At 47.4% G+C, this 16,421-nt stretch overlaps 1 protein-coding gene across 1 annotated transcript in view; it reads left to right on the top strand.

Annotated features, from left to right (window-relative positions):
* The window catches only part of bop1 (BOP1 ribosomal biogenesis factor), a 118,815-nt gene extending 110,066 nt beyond the window's left edge, over positions 1 to 8,749 (top strand). Inside the window, 5 exon segments of the mRNA XM_014142741.2 lie at positions 3,711 to 3,891; positions 6,505 to 6,796; positions 6,974 to 7,058; positions 7,206 to 7,313; positions 7,678 to 8,749. Of these exon segments, the coding sequence (XP_013998216.2) occupies positions 3,711 to 3,891; positions 6,505 to 6,796; positions 6,974 to 7,058; positions 7,206 to 7,313; positions 7,678 to 7,831 (820 nt within the window). The 3' untranslated portion in view covers positions 7,832 to 8,749.
* The last annotated feature ends 7,672 nt before the right edge of the window (positions 8,750 to 16,421 follow it).

The following is a 16,421-nucleotide window of genomic DNA, read 5'->3' as shown; positions in this document are numbered from 1 at the left end:
GTCGCTCTCTCTCTCTCTCGCTGTGTCGCTCTCTCTCTCTCTCGCTGTGTCGCTCTCTCTCTCTCTCTCTCGCTGTGTCGTCTCTCTCTCTCTCTCGCTGTGTCTCTCTCTCTCTCTCGCTGTGTCGCTCTCTCTCTCTCTCTCGCTGTCGCCTCTCTCTCTCTCTCTCGCTGTGTCGGCCTCTCTCTCTCTCTCTCTCGCTGTGTCGCTCTCTCTCTCTCTCTCGCTGTGTCGCTCTCTCTCTCTCTCTCTCGCTGTGTCGCTTCTCTCTCTCTCTCGCTGTGTCGCTCTCTCTCTCTCTCTCTCGCTGTGTCGCTCTCTCTCTCTCTCTCTCGCTGTGTCGCGCTCTCTCTCTCTCTCGCTGTGTCGCTCTCTCTCTCTCTCTCGCTGTGTCGCGCTCTCTCTCTCTCTCGCTGTGCGCTCTCTCTCTCTCTCTCGCTGTGTCGCTCTCTCTCTCTCTCTCGCTGTGTCGCTCTCTCTCTCTCTCTCGCTGTGTCGCTCTCTCTCTCTCTCTCTCGCTGTGTCGCTCTCTCTCTCTCTCTCGCTGTGTCGCCCTCTCTCTCTCTCTCTCGCTGTGTCGCTCTCTCTCTCTCTCTCGCTGTGTCGCTCTCTCTCTCTCTCTCGCTGTTCGCGCTCTCTCTCTCTCTCTCTCGCTGTGTCGCTCTCTCTCTCTCTCTCGCTGTGTCGCTCTCTCTCTCTCTCTCGCTGTGTCGCTCTCTCTCTCTCTCTCGCTGTGTCGCTCTCTCTCTCTCTCGCTTGTGTCGCTTCTCTCTCTCTCTCTCGCTGTGTCGCTCTCTCTCTCTCTCTCGCTGTGTCGCTCTCTCTCTCTCTCTCTCGCTGTGTCGCGCTCTCTCTCTCTCTCGCTGTGTCGCTCTCTCTCTCTCTCTCGCTGTGTCGCGCTCTCTCTCTCTCTCTCGCTGTGTCGCTCTCTCTCTCTCTCTCTCTCGCTGTGTCGCGCTCTCTCTCTCTCTCTCGCTGTGTCGCTCTCTCTCTCTCTCTCTCGCTGTGTCGCTCTCTCTCTCTCTCTCTCGCTGTGTCGCTCTCTCTCTCTCTCTCGCTGTGTCGCTCTCTCTCTCTCTCTCGCTGTGTCGCTCTCTCTCTCTCTCTCGCTGTGTCGCTCTCTCTCTCTCTCTCGCTCTCTCTCTCTCGCTTGTCTCTCTCTCTCTCTCGCTGTGTCGCTCTCTCTCTCTCGCTGTGTCGCTCTCTCTCTCTCTCCTGTGTCGCTCTCTCTCTCTCTCTCTCGCTGTGTCGCTCTCTCTCTCTCTCTCTCTGCTGTCGCTCTCTCTCTCTCTCTGTGTCGCTCTCTCTCTCTCGCTGTGTCGCCTCTCTCTCTCTCGCTGTGTCGCTCTCTCTCTCTCTCTCGCTGTGTCGCTCTCTCTCTCTCTCTCTCGCTGTGTCGCTCTCTCTCTCTCTCTGCTGTGTCGCTCTCTCTCTCTCTCTCGCTGTGTCGCTCTCTCTCTCTCTCTCTCGCTGTGTCGCTCTCTCTCTCTCTCGCTGTGTCGCTCTCTCTCTCTCCTCGCTGTCGCTCTCTCTCTCTCTCTCGCTGTGTCGCTCTCTCTCTCTCTCTCGCTGTGTCGCTCTCTCTCTCTCTCTCGCTGTGTCGCGCTCTCTCTCTCTCTCTCGCTGTGTCGCTCTCTCTCTCTCTCGCTGTGTCGCTCTCTCTCTCTCTCGCTGTCGCTCTCTCTCTCTCTCTCGCTGTCGTCTCTCTCTCTCTCTCGCTGTGTCGCTCTCTCTCTCTCTCTCTCGCTGTGTCGCTCTCTCTCTCGCTGTGTCGCTCTCTCTCTCTCTCTCTCGCTGTGTCGCTCTCTCTCTCTCTCTCGCTGTGTCGCTTTCTCTCTCTCGCTGTGTCGCTCTCTCTCTCTCTCGCTTGTCGCTCTCTCTCTCTCTCGCTGTGTCGCTCTCTCTCTCTCTCTCGCTGTGTCGCTCTCTCTCTCTCTCTCGCTGTGTCGCCTCTCTCTCTCTCTCGCTGTGTGTCGCTCTCTCTCTCTCTCTCTCGCTGTGTCGCTCTCTCTCTCTCTCGCTGTCGCTCTCTCTCTCTCTCTCTCGCTGTGTCGCTCTCTCTCTCTCTCTGTGTCGCTCTCTCTCTCTCGCTGTGTCGCTCTCTCTCTCTCTCGCTGTGTCGCTCTCTCTCTCTCTCTCGCTGTGTCGCTCTCTCTCTCTCTCTCGCTGTGTCGCTCTCTCTCTCTCTCTCGCTGTGTCGCTCTCTCTCTCTCTCTCTGTGTCGCTCTCTCTCTCTCTCGCTGTGTCGCTCTCTCTCTCTCTCGCTGTGTCGCTCTCTCTCTCTCTCTCTGTCGCTCTCTCTCTCTCTCGCTGTGTCGCTCTCTCTCTCTGCTGTCGCTCTCTCTCTCTCGCTCGCTCTCTCTCTCGCTGTGTCGCTCTCTCTCTCTCTCTCTCTCTCTCGCTGTGTCTCGCTCTCTCTCTCTCTCGCTGTGTCGCTCTCTCTCTCTCTCGCTGTGTCGCTCTCTCTCTCTCTCTCTCTCTGCTCTCTCTCTCTCGCTCTCTCTCTCTCTCGCTGTGTCGCTCTCTCTCTCTCTCGCTGTGTCGCTCTCTCTCTCTCTCGCTGTGTCGCTCTCTCTCTCTCTCGCTGTGTCGCTCTCTCTCTCTCGCTGTGTCGCTCTCTCTCTCTCGCTGTGTCGCTCTCTCTCTCTGTCGCTCTCTCTCTCTCGCTGTGTCGCTCTCTCTCTCTCTCGCTGTGTCGCTCTCTCTCTCTCTCTCGCTGTGTCGCTCTCTCTCTCTCTCGCTGTGTCGCTCTCTCTCTCTCTCGCTGTGTCGCTCTCTCTCTCTCGCTGTGTCGCTCTCTCTCTCGCTGTGTCTCTCTCTCTCTCGCTCTCTCTCTCTCTCGCTGTGTCGCTCTCTCTCTCTCGCTGTGTCGCTCTCTCTCTCGCTGTGTCGCTCTCTCTTGCTGTGTGTCTGTCTCACTCTCTCTCAAGGGCTTTATTGGCATGGGAAACATATGTTAACATTGCCAAAGCAAGTGAAATAGATAATAAACAATAAAAATGTACTGTAAACATTACACTCACAGAAGTTCCAAAAGAATAAAGACATTACAAATGTCATTATGTCTATATACAGTGTTGTAACAATGTGCAAATGGTTAAACTACATAAAGGGGAAAATAAATAAGCATAAATATGGGTTGTATTTACAATGGTGTTTGTTCTTCACTGGTGGCCCTTTTCTTGTGGCAACAGGTCACAAGTCGGGCTGCTGTGATGGCACACTGTGGTATTTCACCCAACAGATATGGGAGTTTATCAAAATTTGGTTTGTTTTCGAATTCTTTGTGGATCTGTGTAATCTGAGGGAAATATGTGTCTCTAATATGGTCATACATTGGGCAGGAGGTTAGGAAGTGCAGCTCAGTTTCCACCTCATTTTGTGGGCAGTGTGCACATAGCCTGTCTTCTCTTGAGAGCCAGGTCTGCCTACGGCGGCATTTCTCAATAGCAAGGCTATGCTCACTGAGTCTGTACATAGTCAAAGCTTCCTTATGTTTGGGTCAGTCACAGTGGTCAGGTATTCTACCACTGTGTACTCTCTGTTTAGGGCCAAATAGCATTCTAGTTTGCTCTGTTTTTTTGTTAATTCTTTCCAATGTGTCAAGTAATGATCTTTTTGTTTTCTCATGATTAGGTTGGGTCTAATTGTGTTGCTGTCTCTCTCTCTCTCTCTGTCTTTCGCTCTCTCCCCCTGTCTGTCTTCCTCAGTGAGAGTACAGTGCTGCTGTTGAACCCATCTCTGGGAGACAGGCTGGTGGTGAGCTCCACAGACCAGCTGATCACCTCCTACGAGCCCCCAGAGGAGGACAAGGAGCAGGCCGTTACCTGGGCTCTGTCTGAAGGCCCGGAGCACAACAAGGGACACCGCCTCACCCTCACCCACCCCAAGGTAAGACCCACTACCTCTCCCTCTGAGTAACCCTCACCCACCCCAAGGTAAGACACACTACCTCTCCCTCTGAGTAACCCTCACCCACCCCAAGGTAAGACCCACTACCTCTCCCTCTGAGTAACCCTCACCCACCCCAAGGTAAGACCCACTACCTCTCCCTCTGAGTAACCCTCACCCACCCCAAGGTAAGACACACTACCTCTCCCTCTGAGTAACCCTCACCCTCCCCAAGGTAAGACCCACTACCTCTCCCTCTGAGTAACCCTCACCCACCCCAAGGTAAGACCCACTACCTCTCCCTCTGAGTAACCCTCACCCTCCCCAAGGTAAGACACACTACCTCTCCCTCTGAGTAACCCTCACTCCTCTTAGGTAAGGGTCATCCCAACTCCTGCATCAGTGGTCAGTCCAGCATCTATAGCTCCATGAATTTGAAGGTGGTTACATTTCTCCAGCCCTATCCCTCAGCTGGTTACATTTCTCCAGCCCTATCCCTCAGCTGGTTGCCAGAAAAGTGGAGGGTGGATGCTTTGTTCTTGTTTGAATCCCAGATTGCCCCTTTAACTTTTTAAGGTATAGGGGGCAGTATTTTCATTTTTGGATGAAAAGTGTGCCCAGAGTAAACTGCCTAATACTCCGGCCCATTGTCAAATATTTGCGTATTATTAGTAGATTTGGATAGAAAACACTCTGAAGTTTCTAAAACTGTTTGAATGATGTCTGTGAGTATAACAGAACTCATATTCCAGGCAAAAATCTGAGAAAAATCCAACCAGGAAGTGGGAAATCTGAGAATTGTAGTTCTTCTTTTCAATCCCTATCGAAACTACAGTGTCTGTGGGGTCACGTTGCACTTCCTAAGGCTTCCATTGGCTGTCAACAGCCTTTAGAAACGTGTTTCATCCTTCTCCTGTTACTGGGCAGAAAATAGGATCTCAGTCAATGAGTGGACTGCCTGGGACCAGTGAGTTGTTTACTGCGCGGACACGTTTGGCGCGACGCTCCTTCTTTTTCCTCTGTAATGAATACGCTATTGTCCGGTTGGAATATTATCAACGTTTTATGTTAAAAAGACCCTAAGGATTGATTGTAAACAACGTTTGACATGGTTCTACGAACGGTAATGGAACTATTTGACTTTGTGTCTGGATTTACGCTCGCGCGTTATGCCTTTGGATAGTGATCTGAACGCACAAACAAAACGGAAGTATTTGGACATAAATATGGAGTATTTCGAACAAAAAAACATTTCTTGTGGAAGTAGGAGTCCTGGGAGTGCATTCTGACAAAGATCAGCAAAGGTAAGAGAATATTTATAATACTAATTCTGAGTTTAGTTGACCCCAGAACTTGGCGGGTATCTGTATAGCTTGCTTTGATGGTTGAGCTATGTACTCAGAATATTGAAAAATGTGCTTTCTCCGTAAAGCTTTTTTAAAATCTGACACAGCGGTTGCATTAAGGAGAAGTACATCTATAATTCTTTCAATAACTGTTGTAAATTTTATCAGCGTTTATGATGAGTATTTTTGTAAATTGATGTGCTCATTCACAGGATGTTTTGGTGGGAATACATTTTCTGAACGTCACGCGCCAATGTAAAATGGGGTTTTTGGATATAAATATGAACTTTATCGAGCAAAACATGCATGTATTGTGTAACATGAAGTCCTATGAGTGCCATCTGATGAAGATCATCAAAGGTTAGTGAATATTTTAGCTGTATTTTTAGTTTTTGTGATGAATGTCCTTGCTTGGAAAATGGCTGTGTGGTTTTTGTTGTGAAGTTTATGTCCTAACGTAATCTAATTTTTTGCTTTCGCCTTTAAAGCCTTTTTGAAATCGGACAATGTGGTTAGATTAACGATAAGTTTATCTTTAAGATGGTGTAAAATAGTTGATTGTTTGAGGAAATTAAATTTAGATTTTGGCTGTTTTGTATTTCGTGCCATGCTATTTCACTGGCTGTTGACGCTAGCGTCCCACCTAGCCCATAGAAGTTAAGGTCACAGGTAACTCAGAATGGTAGGGATATAATGACGAAGACAAACACTCAGATGGAGATACTAAGAACCCTATGATGACATTCAGACATATTTTTTTGTCTTTACCCCAGAAAACCTTTTTAGTCCAACAGCTGTAGTTTGGAGGCTTTTAAGGAAACACCAGAGTAGATTGTGGTTAGCCTTTTTCCTCAAGTAAATGGAAAGAAACATATAAGAGAAGAGCTTTCTAGTTTTTCCAATTTAAAATAGAGTGGAAAGAAAAGCTTTGAGAAAGCTGACACAGATGCACAAGGCATTTGGAAAGACTGCAACAGTAATACTAGCTACCACCCATATTTTCACGTTTCTGTACTTTGCCTTAGCTATAGTCCTAGGTGTTTTATAACAAATATGTATTAAAACTATAATGTATGACTGTAGTAATGATAATAGTACTGTATAGTAATAACAGTAATATAAATGTCGTTTTGAATTGTGATAATATAATTCATATTGAATCATACTTAAATCCTCCGCTCTTCCTTTCTCTCCTCTGTCTCCCTTACCCTCCCTCCCCTTTGTCCCTCCCTTCCACCCTCGCACCCTCCCTCCCTCCGTCCTCCAGGCAGTAAAGCAGGTAGTTTGGCACGGTAAGGGTGACTACCTGTCCAGCGTCATGCCTGACAACAACAGCAACCTGCAGGTGCTGATCCACCAGGTGAGCAAGCGGCGGACTCAGAACCCCTTCCGCAAGAACAAGGGCCTGGTGCAGTGCGTCTCCTTCCACCCGCTGCGGCCCTACTTCTTCGTGGCCACGCAGCGCTACGTGCGCGTCTACAACCTCATCAAGCAAGAACTGACCAAGAAGCTGATGACAAACTGCAAGTGGATCTCCAGCATGGCCATTCACCCTGGAGGTTAGTGCTCTGTCACAGGTCCCCTTCAGAGAGGAGAGAATGTCGTACTGTAACGTCTGTGGAGATGGCTAAATGCACCTCCAATAAGCTGGGATTTGATGATCATTCTCAAGAGGAGGAAGGTGGTGATATATGAGTGAAATACATGTTTTCTGTACTAACACTACTCCTGGCCAGGTGATAACCTGATCTGTGGCAGCTATGACTGCAGACTGGCCTGGTTTGATCTGGACCTCTCCACCAAACCGTACAAGATGCTGCGGTGAGGCACCTCCTATACATTCTCATGTATTCATTTGTAGTTATTGATTGCCATTGAATACTAGATGTTGACCACGTGACATGATAGTAATTCATAAGGCCTGAGTTTTATTGGTTCTGAAGTCCTGTGTCTGTTTTGGCGACCCAGGCACCACAAGAAGGCCTTGAGGGGCGTGGCTTATCACAGAAACTACCCCCTATTCGCCTCTGGTGCTGATGACGGCAGCGTGATCGTCTGCCACGGCATGGTCTACAAGTAAGTCACCTCACCCAATCACACCTACTGTAACAATACAATATATACACCTCTCTTCTTCACTGTCTGTTTTTCACCATCTCTCCTTTCTCTCTCTCTCTCTCTCTCTCTCTCTCTCTCTCTCTCTCACTGAAGATGTCATGTTGTTTTTCCCCCTGCGTTCCTTCTCCAACTCGTCGAAATGTTGATGCGTGTCCTACAAACCATATTTCCTGTGTTGTACATTTTATTTCGGCTGTATAACCATCAAGAGGTTTTAAATGAAGAAAAATAATACTGTAGAATATTGTCTGTGTTCAGTCTTCTGCACTGTCATAACTCTATCAATCAATCTCTCGTTCTCTCTTTCCTTCTTTCTTTCCAGTGACCTGCTCCAGAATCCTCTCATTGTTCCAGTCAAGGTACTAAAGGGTCACCAGATCACCCACGATCTGGGGGTCCTAGACGTGACCTTCCACCCCACCCAGCCGTGGGTCTTCTCCTCGGGGGCTGACGCCACCATCCGCCTCTTCACCTAAACCACCTCGGTCACATCTCAAATCACACCCTATTCCCTATCTAGTGCACTACTTTTGACCAGAGCAGTTTGACAAAAGCAGTGCACTACAGTATATAGGGATACCTTTTATCTCAAATGACATGCTATTCCCTATATAGTGCACTACTTTTGACCAGAGCAGTTTCACCAAAGTGGTGCACTATATAGGGAATATAGATACCTTGGTTACATTTCAAATGGCACCCTATTCCCTGTATAGTGCACTACTTTTGACCAGAGCCCACATATCTGAGCAATATGTGTACTGTATTTAAGACCCTTCCCAGTCTCCTCCCATGTCCTCTGACAGCTATCCCTGACGGAAGAATCAAATCAAGTGTCTGACGTCATGTATATTATCCTCATGTTTAGTACTTTTTCCAAGCTAAGAGAACACCAACCACACAGCCATAATCTCTTTCTCTCCTCAGTGAAACTGAGACAGTAAAAATGTGTTTGGTTTCAAACGGCACCTCAAATCTGGACTGGGCAGGAAAGCCCATTTCCGTCTACGTTGCTGTTCTGTGCAGCTGATCTCATAGCAGCGCATAACAGTCAAACCACTAATGCTTGGACACTTCAGACAGCCCCCGTGACAAAATATACTGTATGTTCAGAGATTGAGCTTGCCAATAGAAACAATAGAACAAAGATGTTGTGAGCCCCCAGAAGAGCCCTGTCAGCCCCTGTCCTAGATATGTGTAAATATATCAGTCTCTTTGTGTATGCAACCAAAGTCCAGTTGAGGTTCTGCAGGACTCGTTTCGATCACAAACACTATGTATGGCGATGTATGATCCCTTGTTTTTTAATTGGAAAATCTTCTGACTCCTTTTCTCGACGACTTTGTCGGCCTGCTACAAGTATTTCATTTTAATTAAAACTGGTGTTCCCTGAAGCGTTTGAAGCGTGTGTGTTTTGTTTGGGTCTCGCTCTTCTCTTTTGCGTCGGTGGCCGGCGGGTCAAGAAGGGTGAACTCAAAACCTCTGAAATATATGCAACCAGGGACGTGGAAGTGGGTTTCCTTTTCCTTTGCTACTCAGCTCAGCCCCAGACGAGATTCTTCAGAAAGCGGTGGATTATATATCATTCCCTGTCAAAACGAGGCAAGGCCGTATTGTACTACACTGTACACCTGTGGCTCCCTCCCTCTCTCACGTCGCTGTATCATTGCCTTTGTCCCAGATGGCAATGTAGTGCACTACATTTGGGCAGGACTAGTGCACTATATAGGGAATAGTGTGACGAAGACAGTCTGTCTGTCAGTCTCTAGCTATGGTCTAAATCTGAAAATATTGTGAATGAAATTGATTCTGGCAAACAAATGTACTGAATTTGAGGTCTATAGAATTTGTCATTTTGAGGTTTTCTTGAAAGCAATGTTATTCAATGTAGATCACAACAGCGACCATGAGGGACCTAAGAAATATACAGTGGAGCTGACTGATACGCATGGTCTAAATATTACTATATGTATGTTAGAGCATAGAAATGTGTACCTCAACTGTCAATCGTCTCAACTGTTGAAATGTTTTGTTTATTATAATGTATGGCCATGAATCAAATGCCAGGTAATGAATAAATCAGCTAGCGTTTCTAGCCGCTAAAACTACATTTCCTCTTTATAGCTGATCAGTTGGTTGTGAATATCCTCTCTTCCTGGTATGTAGGTCAGATTTCCTGGATTGATTTGGCCAAGATCCTGTAAAGACGTTAATGATGTCATTGGCCGATTAGATGCTAATAGTGAAAGAGTTGATTGATCCATATGGCTACTTTAGCTCTGACTGATGGCAGTTTGGTTCATCACAAACACCATGTAGAATGACTCAGCTGGTCTTGAAATCAACTTTCAATTGGGTCAATGTAAATAAATAAAAGCCAACTACTTTAAACCACAAAAACTGTTTGACAGGTCTAAAAAAGGTTGTTTTTCTAGTGTTCAGAGGAAGTTCCTCCATTCCCTTTGTCAAGGAAAGCATACTAGCGCTAAAGTGATGGAAAACTGAAGCTGCTGCCACGAAAGCCCTTTGGGCGGGTAGTAATGTTAGTTTCCCCCTGAAGCTTCTTATTGGTGAAGGGACCCAAACATTAAAACGCTACATTTAAGGAGCCATACAAATAAGTATGGAAGTGCTTTGATATTGCATACATGCATGAGAGCAGTGAAAAACTCCATGGCTCATAAAGTACATTGCACTGTCTCTCCTCCACCATTTAATGTTTCCACTCTTGAATTTCATCTTTAAGAAGAAAGAAAAAAAGCAAAGCAGGAAACTGTTGGGCTTGGTTCGCTTTACCACATTTATCAATTAACACTGGCAGTAGCCAGAGAAACCAGTCAATTGATTGCAGCTGTCCCTGTTTTGAAGTCCCGTTTTTCCCAGCTCTCCCAAGCTGCACCGGGAGGGAGGAAATGGACATGCATAAAATCATTTTTAATCAACGCAAAGGGATTGGTCCCATACATGATATTTGACAAAAACCATTAGATTGGCAGCAGGCCAGGCAGGCTCAGTCAGAGCAGATGAGTTTTTGTGTTGTAATAAATTAGCTGACTGGGTTGCCAGTAGCCGGGGAGACGTCACACCAGGCAGAACTAGACTGAGACAGGGCTTGGCCTACACACGCTCTTGGTCAAAACTGAAAATGGCACAAGACAAATTCCTCTCCTCTGTCTGCAGCTCTGAGATGACATCATAAAGTCTTAAAAAGACTTGCTGACCTTTTAATGACTTCCTCCTCTCTGCTCCTTTGACTGACCGCCGCCACACTGCTTTGAGCCCTTCCCAGGGGCCCCACTGCCACAGAGCTTTGAGCCCTGCCTGCATGTGGGCCCCACCAAGGGCCTCCATTGTAAATGTGTTGTTGCCACGGCCCATTACTATAACATGTGTATAGGTTTTGTGTTGCATGTGGGTTCCTGAGTACAGTAAGTTAAAGGCCTTGTGTGTTTCTGTGTGTAGTTCTTGCATTACGGTTCTATTCTGTTTCTGAAGATGACTTCAGACAGTGGCACTGAAACAGTCTGAAAAGCACAGGCTCTTTGGACAGGCTTTGGATGTCTGTTACTGTGTCTCGCCCACAACACTGAGCTGCGAGTGTGTGTGTGTGTACCTGCGGTTTTCCTGTCAGTGAAACCCAATAACACTCCCATTGCATCACTCTGAATAGTTTTTAAAGAAATTGATGCAGTCCTGGCAGACGGTGAGTGTTTCCATCGCTTTTTCTTTCCTTATTTTCTCCCCCCATTCGTTTTTTTTTTTCACCCTTAGGGAGCGTGGTCAAAACAAACAGCAAATATGCGGTCTGTGTAGAGAAACTGGGCTTGGAGAAGGCCACATTCCAGGATAAGTGGAAAAAATTTGAGCCCCATTCTCTCCTGCCTGTGTGTTGGAGCTCCTAGAGACCTTGCTTCCACAACGTTCATTTGGGAATCTAGTGGCTCTGGGTGCTGGTTTCACCAATGGGCTCTCTGGGTTTTCTGTGATTGTCAGCAGCGTTGGACGAGGTGTGGGTACTCCACTGCTGTCTACCTTTCAGACTAACTACGGAACACTGGTGGTGGCCCATTATTACAGTGTCTTAATGAGCTAGCTATGCAATTCTCGCCTGCATTATGAAGAGGTTTACACTGAACAGGCAAGATTTGTACTGTCTGTAATGATGTTGATGAACAATGTGGTTATTTCTGGTTATTATGGTGTTTTTAGTGGCTTCATCCTCTCGGAGGTAGCCAGCGACGATTAGGGATGCACGTACCAGGATGAGAAATATGAGCGTAACACACAGAAAAGAAAGTGAAAAGGATGGGGGGGGTTTGAATCCAGATATACTGCATATTGCCACAGATGGGCGGTTTTAAAGAGGCTTTGCTTTTCAAACATTGAGTCACTCCAAACGGTAGCAGCCAAACACATTATTGACATAGCGAGGGCACATTAATACTTTCCTCGCATTTGATGTTTGTGGTCCTATTTTTTCCTTCGCTTTTCTACTTAATCGCAGCTATAGTAAGGGATGAGGTTTTCCTTCTGGAATCTTTAGGATTGGAACTATGAGCCACTTTTGGTTTTGAATGGTTTTTGGTGAGCCTCTCCCCCTCTATTGGAGCTCTGCAATGACATACACCAGGGTTTATCTCGCACCACATTCAGCTTGGCCCTATTGGTATGAACAATACAGGGCCCTGTTGATGCTTTTACATACAGTACCCACTCACCTCAATAAAATAAGTATTTCGCTGGCAGCTACTGAGTTCTGTTAACGGACACATTTGATCACAGATTTTGTCCTAAAATGAACCTCATCTGTCATGTGCCTCAGGACCAGGAATAGACACCCTCATGCAGAGCTTCCATAGAGAATATGGGACACACACAAGTTGACCTCTTCTTTCCCCATAGAATTGGGGACACAGAGAGAGACCGTGAGAGGCACCCAGAGCTCTGAGGGCCAGGCCAGCGTAGTACAGGGCCGGGCCGGGCCAGTGTACTGAGGGCCGGGCCAGCGTAGTACAGGGCCGGGCCAGCGTACTGAGGGCCGGGCCAGCGTACTGAGGGCCGGGCCAGCGTACTGAGGGCCGGGCCAGCGTACTGAGGGCCGGGCCAGCGTAGTACAGGGCCGGGCCGGCGTAGTACAGGGCCGGGCCGGCGTAGTACAGGGCCGGGCCGGCGTAGTACAGGGCCGGGCCGGGCCAGCGTAGTACAGGGCCGGGCCGGGCCAGCGTAGTACAGGGCCGGGCCGGGCCGGCGTAGTACAGGGCCGGGCCAGTGTACTGAGGGCCGGGCCGGGACAGCGTAGTACAGGGCCGGGCCGCGCGTAGTACAGGGCCGGGCCAGTGTACTGAGGGCCGGGCCGGGACAGCGTAGTACAGGGCCGGGCCAGCGTGTACTGAGGGCCGGGCCGGGACAGCGTAGTACAGGGCCGGGCCAGTGTACTGAGGGCCGGGCCGGGACAGCGTAGTACAGGGCCGGGCCAGCGTAGTGCAGGGCCGGGCCAGTGTACTGAGGGCCGGGCCGGGCCAGCGTAGTACAGGGCCGGGCCAGCGTAGTACAGGGCCGGGCCAGTGTACTGAGGGCCGGGCCGGGACAGCGTAGTACAGGGCCGGGCCAGCGTAGTGCAGGGCCGGGCCAGCGTAGTGCAGGGCCGGGCCAGCGTAGTGCAGGGCCGGGCCAGCGTAGTACAGGGCCGGGCCAGTGTACTGAGGGCCGGGCGGGACAGCGTAGTACAGGGCCGGGACAGCGTAGTGCAGGGCCGGGCCAAGGTGTTCTCTCTCACAGATCCTCAATCTTGTTTCGTCTGTCTGTCCTTTCCCTCGCTGACAATGGAGCCCTTCTTCCACTTTGAAGACTTTGGCAGATGTCGTGCTAAAAACATTCCTATGCTATTTTCTTTCTCTCTTCTTAGGGCGGAGGGGTTACTTAAAAGCATGCGAGGAACCAAAGCCCCCGCACAAGCAGTTTAAACTGGGTATCTTCAGCGAGAGAGAAAGTGGACAGATTTGATACTCTTTGACCCCAATTTGCAGCACCTGCAAAATTCAATTCTTGGGGAGTTTACAGTCTTTTAATTGGAGGGGAAAACAGCACTGTGAACTCTTGGCAGTTGGCTTAATTCAGATCTGTTACAAATTACCCCTAAATAGAGTGAACCTTTTTTTTTTTTCCTGCTGCCTGCACATGTCCTTACTACAGCCCGAGCCCAATGACATCATGGTGCTCCAGCCGTGCAGACGGTGGTGGAAGTAAACCACAGTGAAATTCAGTTGCCTGAGCTAATTTAAAGAAAAGTAAAAGGCCACTCTCTGGTTACTTTAAGCACCACATTTGATATGGAGGAGGGTTGGCTTTGAAGGGGAGGCCAGGCCTAGGCTGAAGCAGCAGTCTCCTGGCCTCCGCGTGCGAGTAACGAGGGCTGGCGGCACCCAGCAGCAGTCTTTTATTATCTGGACACAGAGGACTTCTTCCAGGGTGGAGAGGGAGAGCGCAGCGGAGGTGTGGTGGACAGAGAGAGAGAGAAAGAGGGAAAAGAAGGGAGGCAGCTTGGGAGACATTCACACCTACGCTGGCATCCGCCGGGCTGGTTTCGTGTGTCTGTGTGTGTGTGTGTAACTCAACAGGGTTCCAGATTGTTTTTATGCGTTTCCTATATGGTAGCAAATGTGGTATCAAAGGGCCTTACCTGCAATGTACTGTATAATAAGTGTATTTTGTTCATATTTTTTTATTTTACTTTTTCCAAATTGTCTCCCTCCCTTGCCCAAATGATGTTACTGTCACTAGATCCCATGGGGTTGTTTTAAAACCTTGATTATAGCTACAATACATAGTGAAAGGATGACACTTTGGCCTAGATTAAATCCATACCGCTGAAGATCTGTGCTATAGAGCTATTGAAATGTAAAAGTCATTTCAGCATTTACCATGAATGCTTCCTCCGCCAACGCAGGAACATTGCCTTTCAGTTTAAATCGTGCTGTAGCACTGATCTTCAGCGGTACGGATTGAATCTAGCCCTTTTCAGTATTAGCATGATAGTCACAGATTGATAGTACATGTGAACTCTTGCGGCGTAGCTAGATAGATTAAAACAAGAGTACAGTTCTACCTCTTTCATCATACCTTAAGGCAGGAACAGGGAGGGCTGTTAGTCTGGATTGTGGCTTTAGGGGAGTATTAGCAGTCAGCTGGAGTATTAACCAAACGACAACGATAAAAATACCTCGGTACCCACTACTGGGCACGCTAGCCCTATGGCGGCCGTGATTCTTCCGTAAATTGACATCGGCATCTCTCTCAAAACAGGATGTGGAAAGCTAGGCTAGCTATAGAGCTCATGGCAGATGACCAGTTTTCACCAGGCAGGCAGCTCTTATGTGGCTCTGTGTGCAACAGCAGCCTGCTGCCTGGTTGGCTCACAGTCATGTCCCAGGCTGCATCCTGATTCTTCACCCTTCTCTCATCTCTTATATTTCAAAGCATTGGATTAGTGTAATCATTGGCTGGAAGGGGTTTCCATTGTTAAATCCACAAGAGAAGTACACAAGTGCATATGTTGGGAAAAGGGTGGAGAATCGGGACGTAGCCTCAGATTACATCCCAAATGGCGCCCTATTCCCTATATAGTGCACTACTTTTGACCAGGGCCATTAGGGACAAATTCCCAGTCATGTTGTCCCTGGACCTGCAGCTGGTTAGGGGATCAGCCTTCCCTTCCCGCTGTGTCTCTCCAGCCCTCCAGGGGCAGTGTGCACCATCACTCACTCTCTGTCGTAGACACAGCACGTTTAAATACTTGTGTATACAGTGTGTGTGGCCCTAGGCTGCAACCACAGCTTGTTTGAGATCCTGACCAAGGGCCTGATTCACAAAACCTTCTTAAGAAGAAATTGCTTCTTAACTGACCTTTTTTCTCGTGCTGTTTGTTTCTCCTTAAGCAAAACGATTCTTGAAAATAAAGTTAGTGGAAATGTTGTTAATTCCAAGATAGCTAAACCCTTGTCTTAAACTCAGGGCAGTGAGAGAAGAAGCTCATGAAAGCAATTGAACATGTTTAATTCACTCACAAACGTATTATGATTATTTTAAACCCAAGTACATGTTTCAGAACAGTAATCTCAGTAAGAAATATGCTATCATGATTGCCACTGCTAGCTAGACAGCTTGCTAAATTGGTTGCCTAGCAACAAACATCTTAAGAATATTTGTAAGAAGAGATTTGAGAAGTTAGTAAGAAAATCATTAGATCTTGAAATATTGTTGGAATTGCACTTACAAAATATCTTATGAGCTTCTTCAGTTTTTGCAGAAGAAGTGTTTTGTGAATCTGGGCCCAGGACCTTGACTGTTTGAGGTAGATTTTAAGACGAGAAGAAGAACGTCTCTTGGTTCTTAAACCTCTTGTTGTGTTTGCTTCATGTTAATTGATTCTGTGTTCCCGGTCCAAAATGACCTCCCCATTATATATGATTATAAATCCATAATAATACATATATTATCACCTAATGTTGTGTTTAGATCTTTTTATCAACTTAAGTTCTTGTGAACATTCCCAGTTTTGAACTTCTATTTGCTATTTATTGACCTGAGCTCATACAACTTATTTTTGAGTAAAAAAAGCATAATGTATGGATTCTTTTGACTATAACAAATACTCAGATGAAACATATTGTGCTATTTATCACAGACTACTTTCTGTCAAAGTTTTACAAGGACTCTCACCAGTGTCATGGTCAAAGATATGATCAAGAGCCTCACATACAGTATATTGTTTGGTCATTGTGCTGCCACAGAATGAATTGTGAGCAAGGTCTCAAAAAAGCTTGATATACTAGAGCTACAAGAAAAGTTCTATATATTATTGAAACAATGTTGCGATTGTTTGTGAGAATGCCAACAAGTGTGGTTCCCGTGGGGGAAAGATTATATTGGGGAAAGGTTCCCGTGTGTGTGTGCTCAAACACACATGCATGTGGGGGTCTGGGAGAGTCTCCATCTGATGAATGGGCATGTGCCTGAACTCAATTTTATACACTAATTGTAATCTCACCCATTAATTATCTAATGACA

The sequence above is a fragment of the Salmo salar genome, chromosome ssa14, assembly GCF_905237065.1.
Source record: "Salmo salar chromosome ssa14, Ssal_v3.1, whole genome shotgun sequence".
NCBI lineage: Eukaryota > Metazoa > Chordata > Actinopteri > Salmoniformes > Salmonidae > Salmo > Salmo salar.
This window is presented reverse-complemented; position numbering and strand designations above follow the sequence as displayed.